General features: G+C 55.6%; 1 protein-coding gene and 1 long non-coding RNA gene across 33 annotated transcripts in view; one reads left to right on the forward strand and one right to left on the reverse strand.

Annotated features, from left to right (window-relative positions):
• On the forward strand, positions 1-11447 carry LOC309849651. 2 transcript variants are annotated; one of them, XR_014303810.1, is made up of 3 exons: positions 1-190; positions 5406-5712; positions 6733-11447. It is a non-coding gene; the product is annotated as an uncharacterized lncRNA (long non-coding RNA). The 2 variants fall into 2 exon arrangements; XR_014303811.1 differs by lacking the exon at positions 5406-5712 and having other exon boundaries at positions 6733-7245.
• Positions 11010-16607, reverse strand: part of PSEN2 (presenilin 2) — a 25094-nt gene continuing 19496 nt past the window's right edge. For 22 of the 31 annotated variants that reach the window (XM_082702429.1, XM_082702421.1, XM_082702433.1 and 19 more), the window contains 4 exons: positions 16089-16172; positions 15681-15782; positions 12829-12947; positions 11010-11680 (listed from right to left, as the gene is read on the reverse strand). In XM_082702429.1, the coding sequence (XP_082558555.1) occupies positions 11525-11680; positions 12829-12947; positions 15681-15782; positions 16089-16172 (461 nt within the window). In that variant the 3' untranslated portion in view covers positions 11010-11524. The remainder of the gene's footprint in view (positions 11681-12828; positions 12948-15680; positions 15783-16088; positions 16173-16607) is intronic. The other 9 variants (XM_082702431.1, XM_082702420.1, XM_082702432.1 and 6 more) reach the window with 1 other exon arrangement.

Genomic DNA, 16607 nt, shown 5'->3' on the forward strand with positions numbered 1-16607 from the left:
GAGCAGCAGCCGGGAACCTAGTGAGGCTGAAGGTTCTAGAGCAACACCACTGGAGCTATAAAAAACAGCTGTCATCAGAAGTCTTGATGGGAAATTTTTGTTATTGTGTGTCAAGAACTTTCTATCCTGTGACCTTGTCCAAAAAAGGAAAATTCTTCTGTTTTTTGATAATGCGTGACTTCCTACAAGGGTAAGTATTGTATGATAGTGGAGTGGACAGAATGGTGTTCAGATTTGAGTATTACAGTGCAAAAGGGTTGCCGAGTTACCTAACGCAAAAGAAAAAGTGGATAAAGAGTGGATAAAGCTCCAGGAACAATGAAGACCAGAGGATGTGAGAAGTGAAACTGAGTGTGTGCCCCAGGGAGGAAGGGGAGGAATGGGAATCGGGCGGCAGCTTGAGACAGGGAGGACTGTCCAGCAGGTGGCAGGGGCCGTGGGAAGCAGCACTGAGGGGTGGAGATTCCAGAGCCAGGCTGATCTGGCTGATCTGGCGTCCTGGTGCTTTCTAGCCTTGTGACCTTGGGCAGATCACTCAGCTCTTCTAAACCTCAGTTTCTTCAGATTCAGGAGATAAGGACGTTTGCATAGTGTTATTGCGAGAATTAAATAAGATAATGCACACTTAGTGCTTATGACCGTGCCCAGCGTGCAACAAACACTTCCCCACTGTTACCTGCTGCCTGTGGTGGGGACAGAGTGCCTTGTCACTGGATATCCTGACAGAATCATTATGATCACTAATGGAAAGAGTCACAGGACAGACTACTGCATAGTTAGGAGGTGTTGTGCTGATACTAACCACCTAAAAGTTAAAAGGGATCGTGTGCAAAGGTCCTGTGGTTGATCAGTCTGATCAACTCTGGAACAATCAAAGTTGAACAGTTTCTTGACCCTGTGCCTTCTCTGAGCCTTTAATATACGACCTTGAACTTTAAATGCCCTGTCATCCTTGGCCACAGAGCCCTTTTTCACAAAACATATTGAAGGAAGAAAGCATTTCAAAGGCACTTTAGAAAACACTGAAATCAATGACCTGAGGTCCTTTCAGACTCTGGCATCTGAAAAAGTTATGAATTTCAAATGCAGTTTCCATTTGAATGTTTCCAAGTTACTGTTTATCGAGCACTTACCAGAAGACAGGCACTGATTTAACCCCTTTAGAGACAAAAAGCCATATGATCCTCCGGCAAACTCACGACATTCTCCCTCATCCCCTTTTTACTGGCGCCAGAGGGAGGGGATACTGAGACCAGGGTGAAGCCAGTTGGCCCAAGGTCACTGAGCTAACACCCAGTGGAACTAGGACAATAACCAGCCTGCTCCTTGCTAGCTATATACTGAGGACAAAATCCAGCCTGGGGTTGCCATTAAGGCAAGAGGGAAGGAACATGGCGCCGCAGCCAGAGTCTTGGGCCTTGGAGACCCGTCTTGCAGGTTTCAATGGCATGATCTTTGTACCACTGTCTGGGCCAGGGAGCTGTACGGTTGTTAGGAGAAGAGAGGCCGAAAGGAGGGGAGGGGATTATCTGTGTGGCATGGCCACAGGCTTCCTTTCTCATTGCTAGAGGTGATGAGAAACGAGACCCCAGGTTTGTGTGAAATCCGCGTATACCCCTTCCCCACCAGCTTCATGCAGGACAAGATAAAGGGGAGGTGGGATTCCTCTTCTCGCTCTCTCTCCTCCCCTCTTCCCTGCGTGTTAACAAGGGGCGACTTTCCAGTCAGGATGCCCTTCCCTTGTGCGCAAGATGAGGAGAACTACCTCTTACAGGGTGAGGCTGAGAATCTGGAAAAGTAGCTTCTCGGCTCGGCTACTCACGATGACAAGTGAGACTCATTCATGGACCACGACAGCCCCGGCCCTGGGATCACGTTCTGGCCTGGGCCTGTGATTGCTTCAGGCCTCTCCCGGCTCCCGGGCTCAGAGCACGGAGCAGGCCAGCCACAACCCACTGGGCAGAAGCCCAGAGCAGCAGGTGGCACCCCGCAACCCGGCTCCGGGAAGACTCTGCTGCCCCCGTGTGGCCATCCCGCGCGGGCGCCAACGGAACGGGCCGGACCAGACGCGGACACTCCAGAGCAGAGTTACAGGCAGAATCCAAGACTCCCCTGGGTTTCCTGCAGCCCCAAAGAGCAGCGCCCTTCCTGCACCCCCGCGATGGGCGCAGGATCCCACAGATGGGTGGGGACGGAACGACTGATGAGGTCCCCCAGTTGGTGGCTCCTACGGACAGAGGTCACCTCAGTTAAAACCAAAGCAGACCAACGACGAACAATCCAAAAAGGAAATTAAGAAAATAATGCCATTCACAACAGCATCAAAAAAAATGAAATGCTTAGGAAGAAAATTAACCACAGAGGTGAAAGGCTTGTATGCTGGAAACCACTAGAAGAAAATAAAGAAGATATAAGGATACAGGTAGATATCCCACGAGCATGGATTAAAGAACGTTAAGGTGTCAGTATTACTTAAAGCAATCTGTAGATCCAATGTAATCCCTATGAAAATCTCAATGACATTTTTTTTTGCAGAGATAGAAAAAAATCCTAAAATTCAGTGTCTCAAGGGACCCCCAAATAGCCAAAACAAAACAATCTTGAAAAAGAAGCAGAGACACCCCACACTTCCTGATTTCGAACTTTCTATAAAGCTATTGAAACAACAGTGTGGACAGATCAATGGTAGAGAACAGAGAACCCGGAGATGAACTCAATGTGAAGCGTCAAACAATAAGGCATGTCAGGACCACTGAATGGGGAAAGGACAGTCTCTTTGACAAATGGTGCTGAGAAAACCGGATCTCCGCATGCAAAAGAATAAAGATGGACCCTAATCTTACATCATATGCAAAAATTAGCTCAAAATGGATTACATAAGACCTCAAACCATAAGACTCCTAGGGAAAAAAGCATAGGGAAAAAGCTTCATGACATCGGACTTGGCAATGGTTCTTGGCCATGAACCCAAGCACACAGTTGACAAAAGCAAACATAAACATAGACAAACGGGACTTTATCATTCTGAAAAACTTCTGTGCATCAAAGGAAACTATTAAGAGTGCAAAGGCAACCCACAGAATGGGGGAAAACACATACTTTTTAAAAAACATTTTCTTTTTTTCTTTGTCAGAAAGAGAGAGAGAAAGAGCACAAGCAGAGGAAGTGGCAGAGGGAGCGGAAGAAGCAGGCTCCCCACTGAGCAGGGAGCTGGATGGGGGGCTTGGTCCCAGGACTCTGGGATCATGACCTGAGGTGAAGGCAGAGGCTTCGCCAACTGAGCTGCCCAGACACCCTGGCAAAATACATAATATTTTTTAAAAGATTTTATTTATTTATTTGACAGACAGAGATCACAAGTAGGCAGAGAGGCAGGCAGAGAGAGAGGAGGAGGCAGGCTCCCTGCTGAGCAGAGAGCCCGATGCGGGGCTTGATGCCAGGACCCTAAGATCATGACCTGAGCTGAAGGCAGAGGCTTAACCCACTGAGCCACCCAGGCACCCCAAAATACATAATTTGATAAGAAATTAATACACAGGGGCGCCTGGGTGGCTCAGTTGGTGAAACGTCTGACTCTTGATTTTAGCTCAGGGTCATAATTTCAGGGTTGTGAGATCGAGCCCCATGTCAAGCTCCATGCTGGGCATGGAGCCTACTTTAAAAAAAAAAAAAAGTTAATACCTAGAATATGCAAACAGCTCCTACAACTCAACAACAAAAAATCCGATTTAAAATGGGCAAAGGACTCGGATAAGACATTTCTCCAAAGGAGATATATAAATGGCATACAAACTCATGAAAAGATGCTTGACATTAGTCATCGTCAAGGGAATGTATACCCAAAGCACAAAGAGCTACCGCCTCACAGCTGTTAGGATGGGCACAGTCAAAAAGAAAATCACAAGTGCTGGAGAGGATGTTGAGAAAGGGGAACCCTCGTGCATGGGCAGTGGGATTGCAAACTGGTGTGGTCATTGCCTAAACAGAATGGAGGCTCCTCAAAAAGTTAGATGAAACTACTCCAGGATCCAGCCACCCCCCCTCTGGGTCTATACGCAGAAGGACTGAAAGCAAGATCTCCAAGAAGTTTCTGCACATCCATGCTGCCTGCAGCAGCACTTACAGCGGCAAAGACGCTGTGCAGACCAGACATCCACGGACGGATGAATGGAGGAAGAGAATGTGGTAGGTCGATACCATGCAATACGAATCAGCCTTCAGAAGGAAAGAAACACCATCACAGGCCAAGATACACATGACCCCGGAGGACACTATGCTGAGTGAAGTCGGTCAGTCCCCAAAACACGAATCCCGCACAACTCCACGTATAGGAAGGATCTAGAGCAGCCAGGATCATACAGACAGCAGGATGGTGGCTGCCAGGGGCTGGGGGAGGGAAACAGGGAGTCGCTCACTGGGTAGAGTTTCAGTGTTGCAAGATGAGAAAGTTCTGGAGGCCTTCCTTGCAACTGGGTGAGCTGTCTGACACTATCCCAGGGCAAGTGTGAGATGATTAAGATGATACATTGTCAGGGACAGGGGTGTCCCAGGAAACCAGGCACAACCCTCGCCCCCCATCATGCAGGCGCTATTCCCAGGAGAAGAGCTGAGCTGGCCAGTTTCTTTTCTTTTCTTTTTTCTTTTTTTTTTTTTTAAAGATTTTATTTATTTGACAGAGATCACAAGTAGACAGAGAGGCAGGCAGAGAGAGAGAGAGGGAAGCAGGCTCCCTGCTGAGCAGAGAGCCAGATATGGGACCCGATCCCAGGACCCTGGGACCATGACCCTAGCCGAAGGCAGCGGCTTAACCCACTGAGCCACCCAAGCGTCCGACCAGTTTATTTTCTAACGCTGAGCCAAATGGGGCGGAAAGGTAAGAAAGTTGCCGTAGCAGCTGCTGGTGCTTGCCAACATACGTAGAATCTTCCCCGCTCCGCTCTCATTCCTGCCTCACAACACAGCTGTGATTCTACGCAGGTGCCCATCCTGCCCCCATGAGACTCAGGGTCACGTCCCAACTGGTGTTTGCTGGCCCTGACAGCCTCACACTCATCACCTAGGGAAGAGACACAAATCCCACCAATGGGATTCAGGGGAAATCTGCCTGGGGCAGGGGCCGAGAATGATTTTCACCAACCTCAAAAAATGACCTGGGAAGGTTCATTCTTCCCCTCTCCTTCCCGTCGGCTCTGCACACCTGGCTCTGTGCAGGGGGCAGGAATGCTGGAGAGGGAGATGGGAAGAATGAGGGAATTATCGATGGGATTTCACTGAACTGAATAAACCAAACCAGACCAGTGTACCCCATTCTTGTCACGGGAGAGAAACTCCCAACTGCGTGAGCCCCCTGGAGCCCAAACTAAGCCAAGCTTCACTAGTTTAGCCAATTTGTGACCCTCCACCAGGGCGTGATGGTGCCTGCAGCCCAAGTGTCCGGAACATCTGACTTCTTCACACCTGCGCACACAGGGTTAGCTGAGTCCCCCCACCACATCCCGCAGCGGGGCCTCCTGGAGTCAGGGAGGCTGGCCTCCCCACACGCACGGACACCCCTCCCCAGCTCTACTCTGCCGCTGGTTTTGCCACCCTCTTGCCTCTGGCCTGGGCTTCTGGAAACTAAAAATTCTCTCAGTGGACCAGACTCCAAGCCCCTTGCGACCAGACACTTCTCATTTCTGCATCTCCGCGCTGCCTGGTTTACACCAAGGATGGGTACGTTCTCTAGGATGAATCAGTTAATTGCCTCCTGCAAACAGAGCAGATCATGCCCAGAAGAGTCCCCATCCATGGTGACGAGTCCCCCTCCACCCAGACTAGCCCCTGCAAACTACCCTGGACACACAGGGATCCCAGTAGGGCCAAGCCCGGGGCAGGGAAGTCCTCAGCAGGGGGCCAGGGTAGGCAGAGCGCCCCCTGGGGGGAGGGTCCTGCCCTCCCTTCTCCCAGAGTTCTGTATCCCTCACCCACCTTGTATTTCATTCTGGTTCAGAAATCACGGCACTTTAGTCGACAGCGGGAGCAGCCTTGTCCGAGCTTCTAAAAATCATTAAAATGACTCAGCCGTGGAATCCCTAATGTGTGGGTGTTTAAGATTTTATTAGAAAGAGAGAGTGTATGAGTAGGGGGAGCAGAGAGAAAGAGGAGGGAGGAAGCAGGGGGAGCAGAGGGAGGAGGAGGAACAGACTCCTTGGTGAACGTGGAGCCTGACGTGGGGCTCGATCCCAAGACCCCGAGATCACGACCTGAGTGGAAACCAACAGTCGGATGCTTAACCGACTGCGCCACCCAGGCGCCCCTGTCACTACTGTTTTATGTCTTTCGCTTTATGCATGAGAGACACTGAGGCCCAGAGAGTGGAATCGGCCAGCAGGCGGCAGCTACTGGTGGCAGACTAGGAATCAGCCTTCAAGGCACCAAACTCCCATGTGTTTGATTGTGTTCGCTCTCCTCTTGTTAGGGAACTGTGACCAGAGGAGAGTCCTACCTGCGCGTTGGGTTTACTTTAGGAAAGCCTTCGTTGCCTGATGAGAAGAGAGGGGGCCCCAGGTTATGTGGGGGCAGGGCTTGTCTCCACCTGCTCCCCACCCCATAAGCTCACCTGGAGTGGGACTGGGAGAGGAAGCCAGGTGGGAGGGAGGGGGCGCCCCTGAGCAGCCCCGCCCTCCAGGTCCCCGGTGCACAGAGATGGGGTGGGGGTCATGCTCAGCGCCCTTCCTGGTTCCTCATCCACAGATCCCAGCCTTGGCCGTTTGAGAAGATGTAAGAGAGGAAAGGAGGAGGTGGACCGCCGCGATGACCATGGAGAACACAGATGGGATTCTGGGAATCAAAGTGCCTTTGTTTTCCCCGGGAGATCTGAGAAGACGTTGCCTGTGTAAAAAGTGACAAGCCCACTGCGGTTGGGGAGCAGGTGGAGAGGAAGGGTTTGGGAAGTTTTAGAAACGATCCGCTTTCCTCGCACACAGAATCCTGTAAGCGCGTCCCAGCGACCAAGCCAGCTGGACACGGGGTGGCCGTCCCTGCGCAGCCCAGGCAAACAGCGAGCCACCCTGCTGCAGCGTGTCGGTCACAGTGACGACACCCCAGTTAGAACCACATGATGGCTGGGGCTCCCGGCCTGCTCAGTCCGTGGAGCGACTCTTGATCTTAGGGTCATGAGTTCAAGCCCATGTTGGATAAGAAGCTTACTGAAAATAAAAATAAAAATATAGAATTGCCCCAAAATAAAACGCTGCGAAACTGAAAGATAGGTTGTAGAGTGTGGGCGGGGAGGGGACCCCAAGGGATGGAGAGCAGAAGGGAACTGTTCGGAGAAGACTAGAACAGTCCGAGCAATCTGACCAAGGTCTCAAAGGATGAAACTCCTGCAGAGCGAGAGCAGAAGAAATCCAAGGAGAACGTTCCCCGACTGTGAGCAGACACACAGCTTCTGTGGCAGGACGGCGGGGTTGCGGACCATGGGGGTGAGGAACTCTGGTCCCCGGCTTCTGGAGTCCTCAGCACACATACTGTGCGGGGTGCATCCACGGCACAGAGTCTGCGGGCCCGGGGAGGTCACACCTCAGCTCCTTTCCCTCCCTCACCACGCGAATGCTGTAATTCCTATCCAGGTGATGTTAGCACACCTCCCGGTGCACGAGGATGAAAGGTATTAACCACATGAACTCACGTAGCACGTGCCTGGAGGACGGTCCGCTGCTGGCATCGCCTCTCTCCGAGAAGTCCCTGGCCACTGCCTCAGGCCCAAAGGTGCCCCATGTCTCCCCATCCCCGCTCCCAGACTGCCTCACAAACCACTGCCAAGCCCTCTGGCCATTCACTCGGACTGGATCTTCCCTCTCCACCGCCATACAAAGCTGTCCGGAGGTCCTGCGTCCAACATGTGACCCTTCCTGAACAGCCAAGGGGAAAATGAGGATTTGCAGGGCCCTTCCTTCCCAGTAGATGGCCCAGGACACCCCCTCCTCATTAACTCAAAAGAAACCCCCGTTTCCGGATCACAGGCCACAGGCGCGTTTCTACACTGGATGGCTGGTCAGCTTGCGCTCCTGAAGCAGGAGACGCAGGGGCCGCAGGTTTGGACCCCATCCTGCATCACTGCAAGGCACGGGTGGGCACCCCGCCTCGCCTGGATGGCGGCATGGCTCACCTCCGGCTCCCTCTCTCCCACCTCATTTTACTTCCAAGATGACCGTCTACCTTGGTCCCCCTGGTTACCACCCAGAGCCCATTCCCACCTCCAGGACCCCGGGAATGGACATGCTCAGGACCCCCCACCTCTCTTTTCCCTGGGAACTTCGCTGTTCCACCCACTTCGCGAGGTGTTGGCCTGGGAAAGCTCACATACCTGTGGGACAGGACATACCTACCTGTGGGCCGCTCCCCCGGCCCAGGGAAACCTGGCAATGTCTGGACAGTTCTACAAGATGGCACAGAAAGGGGAGGCTGTTCAATAAAGCGGGCTACAGATAGAGACAAATAAAACTCAGTCCCTCGCCAAATACAATACATACACCTAAGTTTCATATGTATAAAATATCCTCATAGGAAAATTAAACATGTTTTAAAGATTTATTTATTCATTTCAGAGAGGGGGGAAGGGCAGAGGAAGAGAGAGACTCTCAAGCAGACTCCCCACTGAGCACAGAGTACTGAGCACAAAGTACTGAGTACTTCATACAGAGTACTGAGCACAGAGCCCTATGTGGGGCCCTAAGATCGCAGGGCCCTAAGATCATGACCTGAGCTGAAAACAGAGTCAGATTTGTAACCAGCTGAGCCACCCAGGCGCACTGAAAATTAAAATTTAAGCTTTTAGAAAGCCTCAAGGGTAGGGAAGGATCACTCAAAGAAGCCTCAAAGGCATACACCACCAAAGATAAAGGATGGACATATATAATAACAGGAACATTCAAACGCGACTTTGGAGCCAGGGCAGACCATGAGGGAGATAAGCCACCACCTGGGAAGCACGTTCAAAATGCCTGTCATTGACCAGACGTTAGCATCTCTCCGGAACATATATTTTAACAGACGTAAATACCCATAAGGAAAAGGCAAGTTGTCCCAATGGAAAGTGCGTGAAGGATAAATAGATAGGGGAACTCGGCACAGCCAGAGCATACGATGAGACGAGGCTCAGGCTCGGGGCAGACTCAAACCTCAGGGACAGAACCCCCACCCGATCAGCAAACATGAAAAATCCGAAGATGCCGAGTGTAGGTCCAGCTGGGGAACCGGGGGAATCCTGCCGGAGGACAGAGGGTCCCAGGACCTTGGGGAGCAAGCACGACCATGCCGTCAGCGAGGGGACCACACTCACCCGGGGTGCCTGAAACAACTCTCCCCGCAGTCTGATTCTAACCCAGACACCCCACCACACCCACGGCATCTGTCCACAGCATAACAGGTGCACGGCGGTCGGTCACACAACGGAATGTGAAACAGTTCAAATAACTGAACCAGAGCTTCATTTACGTCCATGAACGTCTCAAGAACCAAATATGAACATTTCAGAAGTCGTCAAGTGAGCACGGTGTGGGATGTGTCGTTTCTGCCAAGTGTAAAGAGCGCGCCGGCACGCAGAGCCGTGCTGAACGTGGAGGGACGGATGTGAGCTGCGTTGGGGACAGCAGAAGGTGGGTAGATGGCCCTGGGGCTGCAAATGGGACTTTGGGATGATAAGGTTTTATTTCTAAAAACAAATCTGGAGCAAATACGGAAAAACACTAGGACTAGTTGGCGGATGACATGGGAGTGGGGGGCTTGGCTCGTGCATCCCGTTCTCTGTTCCTTCCAGAATATTTGAATTATCTTTCTGTCCTCCTCCTCCCACCCCATGCTCGGTGTCAGGGTCCCAGACTCCCAGCCCCTGACACGGCCTCCCCAGGCTGGGTCTCCTCAAGTAGCTGTTTCCCCACAAGGGGTTGCACTCTGGGGCTGCTCACATTCACCGGCTTTCCTGTCTTGGCCCTTCCTCGTGGGCACCATTCCTCTCTCCTTCCTGGTGGGTTGCTGGGACATGGCGCCCTCCAGCCTCTGCCTGAGCCCCTAAATGTGGCTTGCACCCCAGCCCCCGGGCCAGTCCTCTGACAAAGATGTCTCCACAACTAACAAATCAGAACTTACCAAAGCTTATTTTTGGGGACCCCCCACCCCCCAACTACTGTTTTGATTGCCAAACTGAACAAGTTAACCCCAGGTCTTCCTCCCCTTTACCACCCGGGGCCAGCCCTCTTCTTCTGAGACCCCAACCTACTACCGGCTTTCCGGGCTGTGATGCCATCACCCTGGGCTCTGACCATGACCATGAGTCAGTCAGCAACAGCTGGTGCCCAGATCCCAGAAAACACCACTGCTGCCCGTCTGCACCTGGCCTCCGGGCTCCCACATTCCCTCTGCGCTTCTACCAACAGTCCAGGGAATGGCAAGCTACACCAAAGATCAAAACAGTTATTTCTCTCACAATGGATTGCCAGCTGCTTGGCTCTCATGCCATTTGGGAAATGCAGACGCAGGGCTACCGGTCAGAACTGCAAACCGGGCCCTGCATTGGCTCAGTGGCTGCCCGGCCACGCCGCCCTGCACCACCAGTGGCCACCAGCCCTGCCCTGAGCACCCGAGCCCCGGCCAGATGCATCACTGAGATTCTCTCCCTGGCCTGGGACGATGGGGCAGGAAAGGGAGAAGCCGACCGGTCCACGTCCCCGGTCACAGCGCCCAGAGATGGACACGGGAGGGATGACAGTGGGTTCCAAATGTGGGCCCCTTCCCGGCCTCCCACAGTGCACTGGTTTGCCAAGGAGTGATGCTGCTTGTCTTGGCTCTGCACAGCCCGGCTCAGGAAGCCCTGGACGTGGAGAAAAGAGTACAGACAGACAGGAGCCGTGAACCCTCTCCTTTGCAGTGGGGCGAATCTTCCCCCCGTCCTCTTCCCACACACCCTCCCAGGCGAGGTCACGAGACGCAGCGAGCGGGGTCCACACCCACACACATGCCCAGGTCCAGCATTCCAGGAAGATTCACCTATTTATTGATATTAAGCCACTTCCCAGCAGTAACTGCTGTAACAAGAACAGGACTCGGTTTCTAAAGGTAATAAAATAACGATGACATCACAGACAAAGCGTTGGGGACATTACACGCAGGGCAAACTGGCTTTCTTCTCCTGCCAGCGCGGGCAGGTGCTAGGTGCCATCCCGAGCATGAGCTCCTGGTCCCTTCCTTCGCTTGGCCCTCGAAGCATCCTGGGCTGTGGTGTGGGGTGGGCGACCTCGCCACACCCGCCCCACGTGGCCCAGCGGTCCAGGGCGCGTCCCAACCAACTCCCGGTGCTTCCAGCCAGTGAGCCATGGTCAGATGACAAAACCACTAGCACCAGAAAGTTGGTTCTTCCTCTTCGCCAAGTAAACACGACACTTCTTTTCTTTTTCTTTTAGGAAAGAAAAGTCTTAAAAATATATGGCACTAGAGTGTAGAACTACGTGAGGGCCCCCACGACAGCCTCCCATGGCTGCCGGCCCCGTCAGATGTAGAGCTGATGAGAAGCCAAGGTGTCCATGAATGGACGCACCAGGTTGTCGGTGGAGAAGTAGAAGATGAGCCCGAACGTGATGGAGATGGGGAGGGCGGGCAGCGCCTTCTTGAACACAGCAAGTAGCAGGAGGGTCAGACACAAACCCTGCGGGACACGGAGGGGAGCGGGGTGGTGACCGCCGGTGCGGGTGGCGGGCAGCGGCTGAGGTCCAACCCCTGGGCTCTGGCGTCCGCAAGGGACGGGTCGGACAACAGCCCCGGACACCCGATCTTCCCGGGGCCTCTCGAAGCTCTGTGCCGCGCCAGGGTGGGGGGCGCTCACCCCGTCTAACACCTGTATGCTCTCGCGGGAGCCTCCCGACTCCCAGACCACCGCCCCATCTGGCAACAGCAGTGACATGCGTGACCAGTGGCCGGTGGCCTCCCCTTAAGGGAAGTGTATTCGTAAAGAGCTGCACACTGGGGCACCTGGGTGGCTCAGAGGGTTAAGCCTCTGCCTTCGGCTCAGGTCATGAACTCAGGGTCCTGGGATCGAGCCCCACATCAGGCTCTCTGCTCGGCGGGGAGCCTGCTTTCCTTCCACTCTCTCTGCCTGCCTCTCTGCCTACTTGTAATCTCCCTTTCTGTCCAAAAAAAAAAAGAGCTGCACAAGCTCCATGGAAAGGCCGGGGAGGGTGTCTCGGCAGTTAGTACCTCGAAGAAACCAAAGATGCCATGTGACCCATCCCCTTGGAAGTGGCCGACGTCCTGTCCCGCCCTGGCCAACAGGGTAGTGGTGCAGGGAGGGGACAGGGGATTAGAAAAGCTGCCCTGTCCCCGGGGAGGGCAGGCCTTCAGGTCAGTCTGGGGGTCTGCTACCCGATCCCTGACATGCCCGGGGCCACCCGGCTTCACGGGGCTGGAACGTGGAGCACGCGCTGCTTGGAGCTTCTCGGACGCAGTCCTCGTGGGGCACTTCCCGCATCGTGGGTGTCCGGCCACACCGAGTCACCACTGGGGTTCAAAGTGACAGGGCCCTCCCTGTCTCACAGACACCGTGAGACCGCACACAATGTCAGCCAAGCCTCGGCGCGGCCACATGTGTGGTCCGTGATGCCGGAGTCCCTCAGCCACACCTGCCCGGCCCGGACCCTCCTGTAAGCCTGGTCTCCTCTCGAGGGGCTTCCTGGCAGTCCTGCCCAGCCCCCACCATCCTGCCCCTCCAAGGGACAGCAGCCTCTGAAACTCTCCTTGGATCCAGGTCCCCCCCCCCAACCCGGGGAGACAGGGCAGGGGTACACTCAGCCCACTCACAATGAGGATGGCCACGAAGCATGCCAGCGTGGTGTTCCAGTCCCCGCTGCCCGTGGCTGCCGCCTTGCCCACCAGCACGCTGTAGAAGATGAAGTCCCCCAGGCCGAGCTTCACGCCCCCTGTGCAGCGAAGACAGAGCGAGCCCCTCAGCGTCGGGAGCCCCAAGAGGAAGGGGTGAAGGCAGAGGCCAGCCCACAGCCTAGCTGCTCTGCCTGCTCCAGGGGACCCGGGACCTGAGTCCTGAGGCCCGTGGGGTCCAGACAGGGCAGGGTCGCTGCCAGCCCACCTCACCTGGCCTCTGGGGCAGGGACCGGCTGCTGTGGAAAACCAGCAGCCAGGGGTGGGGGTGGGGAGGGGCCGCTGGGCTGGGCCACCTGCCATCCGGGCTGTGAAAAGCTAGCATTTCTGACAACTGGGGTAAAACAGGTGCTTGACACTTAGTTAAAAGAGCAAATAAAATGTACTTGCAGGGGTTGGTGGGAAGTTGTACAATTTAGGGCTAACTTAGAAATATTTTTTAGGGAGGTTAATTTCACTCCTCTCCAGCCACAAACACTGCAGTGAGCGCCTTGGGTGACCCTTCCCAGTAACAAGAGATCAGCGTATTTGGTAATTAGCTTATCTCTGGCTGATGGTAGCCGAGAACGGACCGTGCACAGAAGACTTTGTCTCCGTGCACAGAAGACTTTGTCTCCGTGCACAGAAGACTTTGTCTCCTTCAGATGGGCCTGCCCCACCGGGTCCTCCTTTAGAGGCCGCGACTCGCAGCAGACGTTTACCTAACGGGGCTGCCCGCACAGGCCTGCTGCCTGTCCGCCCCTCTGCTGCCTCCTGTGGCTCACGGGTCAGGCCAGACCCCCGCAGGCTGGCTCCAGCCCCAGAGGGGAAGCAGGCCTCCGGCTCACCATCTCTCACAGCCTGCTTTCCTTCCTTCCTCTGCTCTCTGTCCGTCTGTCTCCACCACGCCCCTTTCGGTGGCCGGTCAGTGTCCCTCTCGCTCACACCCACCCCCTGCTCTCCATCCCCGCTGTGAGGCTCTGCCCTTCCCTCTCAGATGAGCTCCGTGCTCCCAGCCTGGGCCTGTGCGAGGCCCAGAAGCCACTAAGGGCTCCCCACTGCCTCCAGGACAGAGTCTCAGCTGCACCCCAAGTATGAGTGCAGCATAACCCCCAAGGGCTGGCCCTCCACAGCTGCTCCCGGCACTCCCCGAGGCTCCCTCCTCCTTCCTCAAGCCAGTGCCAGGCTGCTGGGACATGAAGAATTTTCTGGCCTTTGTCCCTGGTCCCTGGGAGGGAGGCTACATCTTGGAATTTCCCAAGTAATGGAAGCATCTGTTACTCAGGAGACCCAGAACCCTAAACCCTTGAGTGAGAGGACCTGGAGGGGCTGCTCCACCAGAAAGACTGATCTTGTGAGAAGGGGGCCAGGACTAGGCCCAGCTGGCCTCTGGGGGGACAGAACAGGCCCAGAGCGAGTCACATCTATGTAATGCAACCCGGTAAGACTCTGACCCCTGAAGCTTGATGAACGTATCCACATGCTGGGTGGTGGTGGTGGGGGGGTGGGTGGTGGGTGGGGTGTGTGTGTGTGGGGTGTGTGTGTGTGTGTGTGTGTGTGTGTGTGGTGTGTGTGTGTGTGTGTGTGTGTGTAACCCGTCCTCATGCCTCCCGAAGAGAGCTCTCCACAGAGAGAGTTCAGGACCCTCCCACACCTGCCTTCTACATCCCTTTGCAAGGCTGGTCCTTCGTTAGCTCCCTTACTGTAAAACTGTAAGTACAGGACTTTCCTGGCCCGCAGAGTCGTCCTAGGGGACTACTGCAACTGGAGGGGTAGTGGGGCAGAACTGGGTAGTGACCCCAGGGAGAGACAGGGAAGGGCCTGTGTGGAAGACGACCTTGACGACAGGCCCAAGGGCACATGGCCAAGGGGGCTGCAAACAGTCTTTCCACCAGGACACAGACGCAGCCCGCCTGCTTTGTGCCGAGTTGCACATGGGACCCTGTGTTCCACAGCCCATGGTGGCCTGAGCGTGGGGCAGTGCTGTTAGTGGCTGTCCCACCCAGCCTGCCTGAGCCCCGAACCCATACCTTGTGCTCCCACAGCTACACTGGGCCCTCCTATAGGCCATACAAGTGCACACTAGGAGGAATTCTCCACAGCCTACAACCCTGCCTCCACTGGGTCATGTCCTTCCTCCCACAAAACTCAAAACCCTCCGGCGGCGCCCCCACCGGGCATGGTGCACAGGCCGGAACCCCCCACTTCCATCTGGGAGGCCCTCTGAGTGCCCAAGAGCCTCCCAGTCCCATGACTGCACCTCTGATCTAGGGTTCCTTCCTGGCCTTCCTCTAACTCACCCTGGACTGTGGGCCTCTGGCCTCTGTACCCCCACTCCCACCCCTGGGTCCCCTGCTCCCGGAGCTCAACCCCTAGAGCTCAGCTCAGAAGTACCCCCCTCAGGTAACTTCCCCAGGGCCTGAGACCAGGTCAAGGAGCTGGGTTACTGCGCTCTGGCCCCCTTGTTCTCCTGCATGGTCCTCCTGGGCCCAGTGGGGACGATCAGAGCCCACGGCAGGTACACCCGAGCCAGGCCTGGATTCCTGCTCACACCCAGCGCGGTACAGACACCACCCACGCCTGCTCCCGTCTGGTAAGCGAGAAGAGCGCCCGTCGCAGCCCGGCGTAGCCAACAGGACACCACCTCTGGCAGCTGGTCCTGGAACTTCTGTGCCCACCTCTGACGTGAGGGCGGTGCTTCTCCCCTACACCCTTCCCTGACTTCAGGGAGCCCCAGCTCCACCCCTGCCCCCACCCGTGGGCCCACGCAGACCCTCTGGGCCTGGGCAGCTTACTTTCCTCCTCTTCCTCCAGCTCGTCCCCTGGGTAACCAGGCAGGGGGGGCTCAAAGACTTCGGGGTACGAGGGCTCCCCAAAGCTGTCATAGGAGTCTTCTTCTGGGTGTCCGCGAAGAGGACCGAGAACCGTCACGGTGTGAGGCAGGAGCGGGGGGAGGGAGAGAGACAAAACTCTAGTCAGAGGGCTCTCTGAGCTCAGGGCTCCCCCAGTCCTCACCCGTCAGTCAGCGCCCCCCGAGACAGACAGAAAAGCTCTCTGCTATGTGTCGTGAGGAAACGGGGGAAGCTGGATGCCCCCCCCCCCCACACCCTCCGTCCCCGGCTCCCGCCTGTCCAGCAGGGCTGTTTTCCCTTCCGCCCCTCCCGGCTCTGCACCCCCCAGAGAGGGCAGCCCCCCACACTCACCCATCTCAGGGTCGTAGGGCAGCTGAAGGGCTCCCTGGGAGGAGGGGTCCAGCTTGGCCATGCCCACCGTCCACACCATGGCGGCTACATGAGAAAATGTCGTGTGTCAGGCGCTGCTGAGTGAGGCTGCCCCCGGGGCCTGGAAGGCAGCACCCCCAAAAAGCCTGTCACCTCCAGTGGGGACGCGTCTACGCCCCTTGTTTGGGGGCCTCTGGGGGAGAGGCCCAGACTCAACAGATATGGGCATACAGTGCTCTTCCTGGGCTTTTTTTATACCCACGTTGTTGGGAGACAGACTCCAGAGCCGCTTGTCTTCCGGCCCTGAAACTACCCTTCCCCCGCCCGCCGCTCCCCTGTTCTAGCTCCCGAGTCCTCTGGAGGCCCCATACAAGTGGCAGCGCTGACCCTCCATGACGCTTCGCTCGCTCAGCGTGTGGCCTCCAGGCTCATCCGCGCGGCCTGTGGCCGGACACGTCCATTCTCAGGACTGAACGACACTCCACGGTGCGTTCACCGAGG

This window comes from Mustela nivalis (assembly GCF_964662115.1).
Source record: "Mustela nivalis genome assembly, chromosome: 16".
Classification (NCBI taxonomy): domain Eukaryota; kingdom Metazoa; phylum Chordata; class Mammalia; order Carnivora; family Mustelidae; genus Mustela; species Mustela nivalis.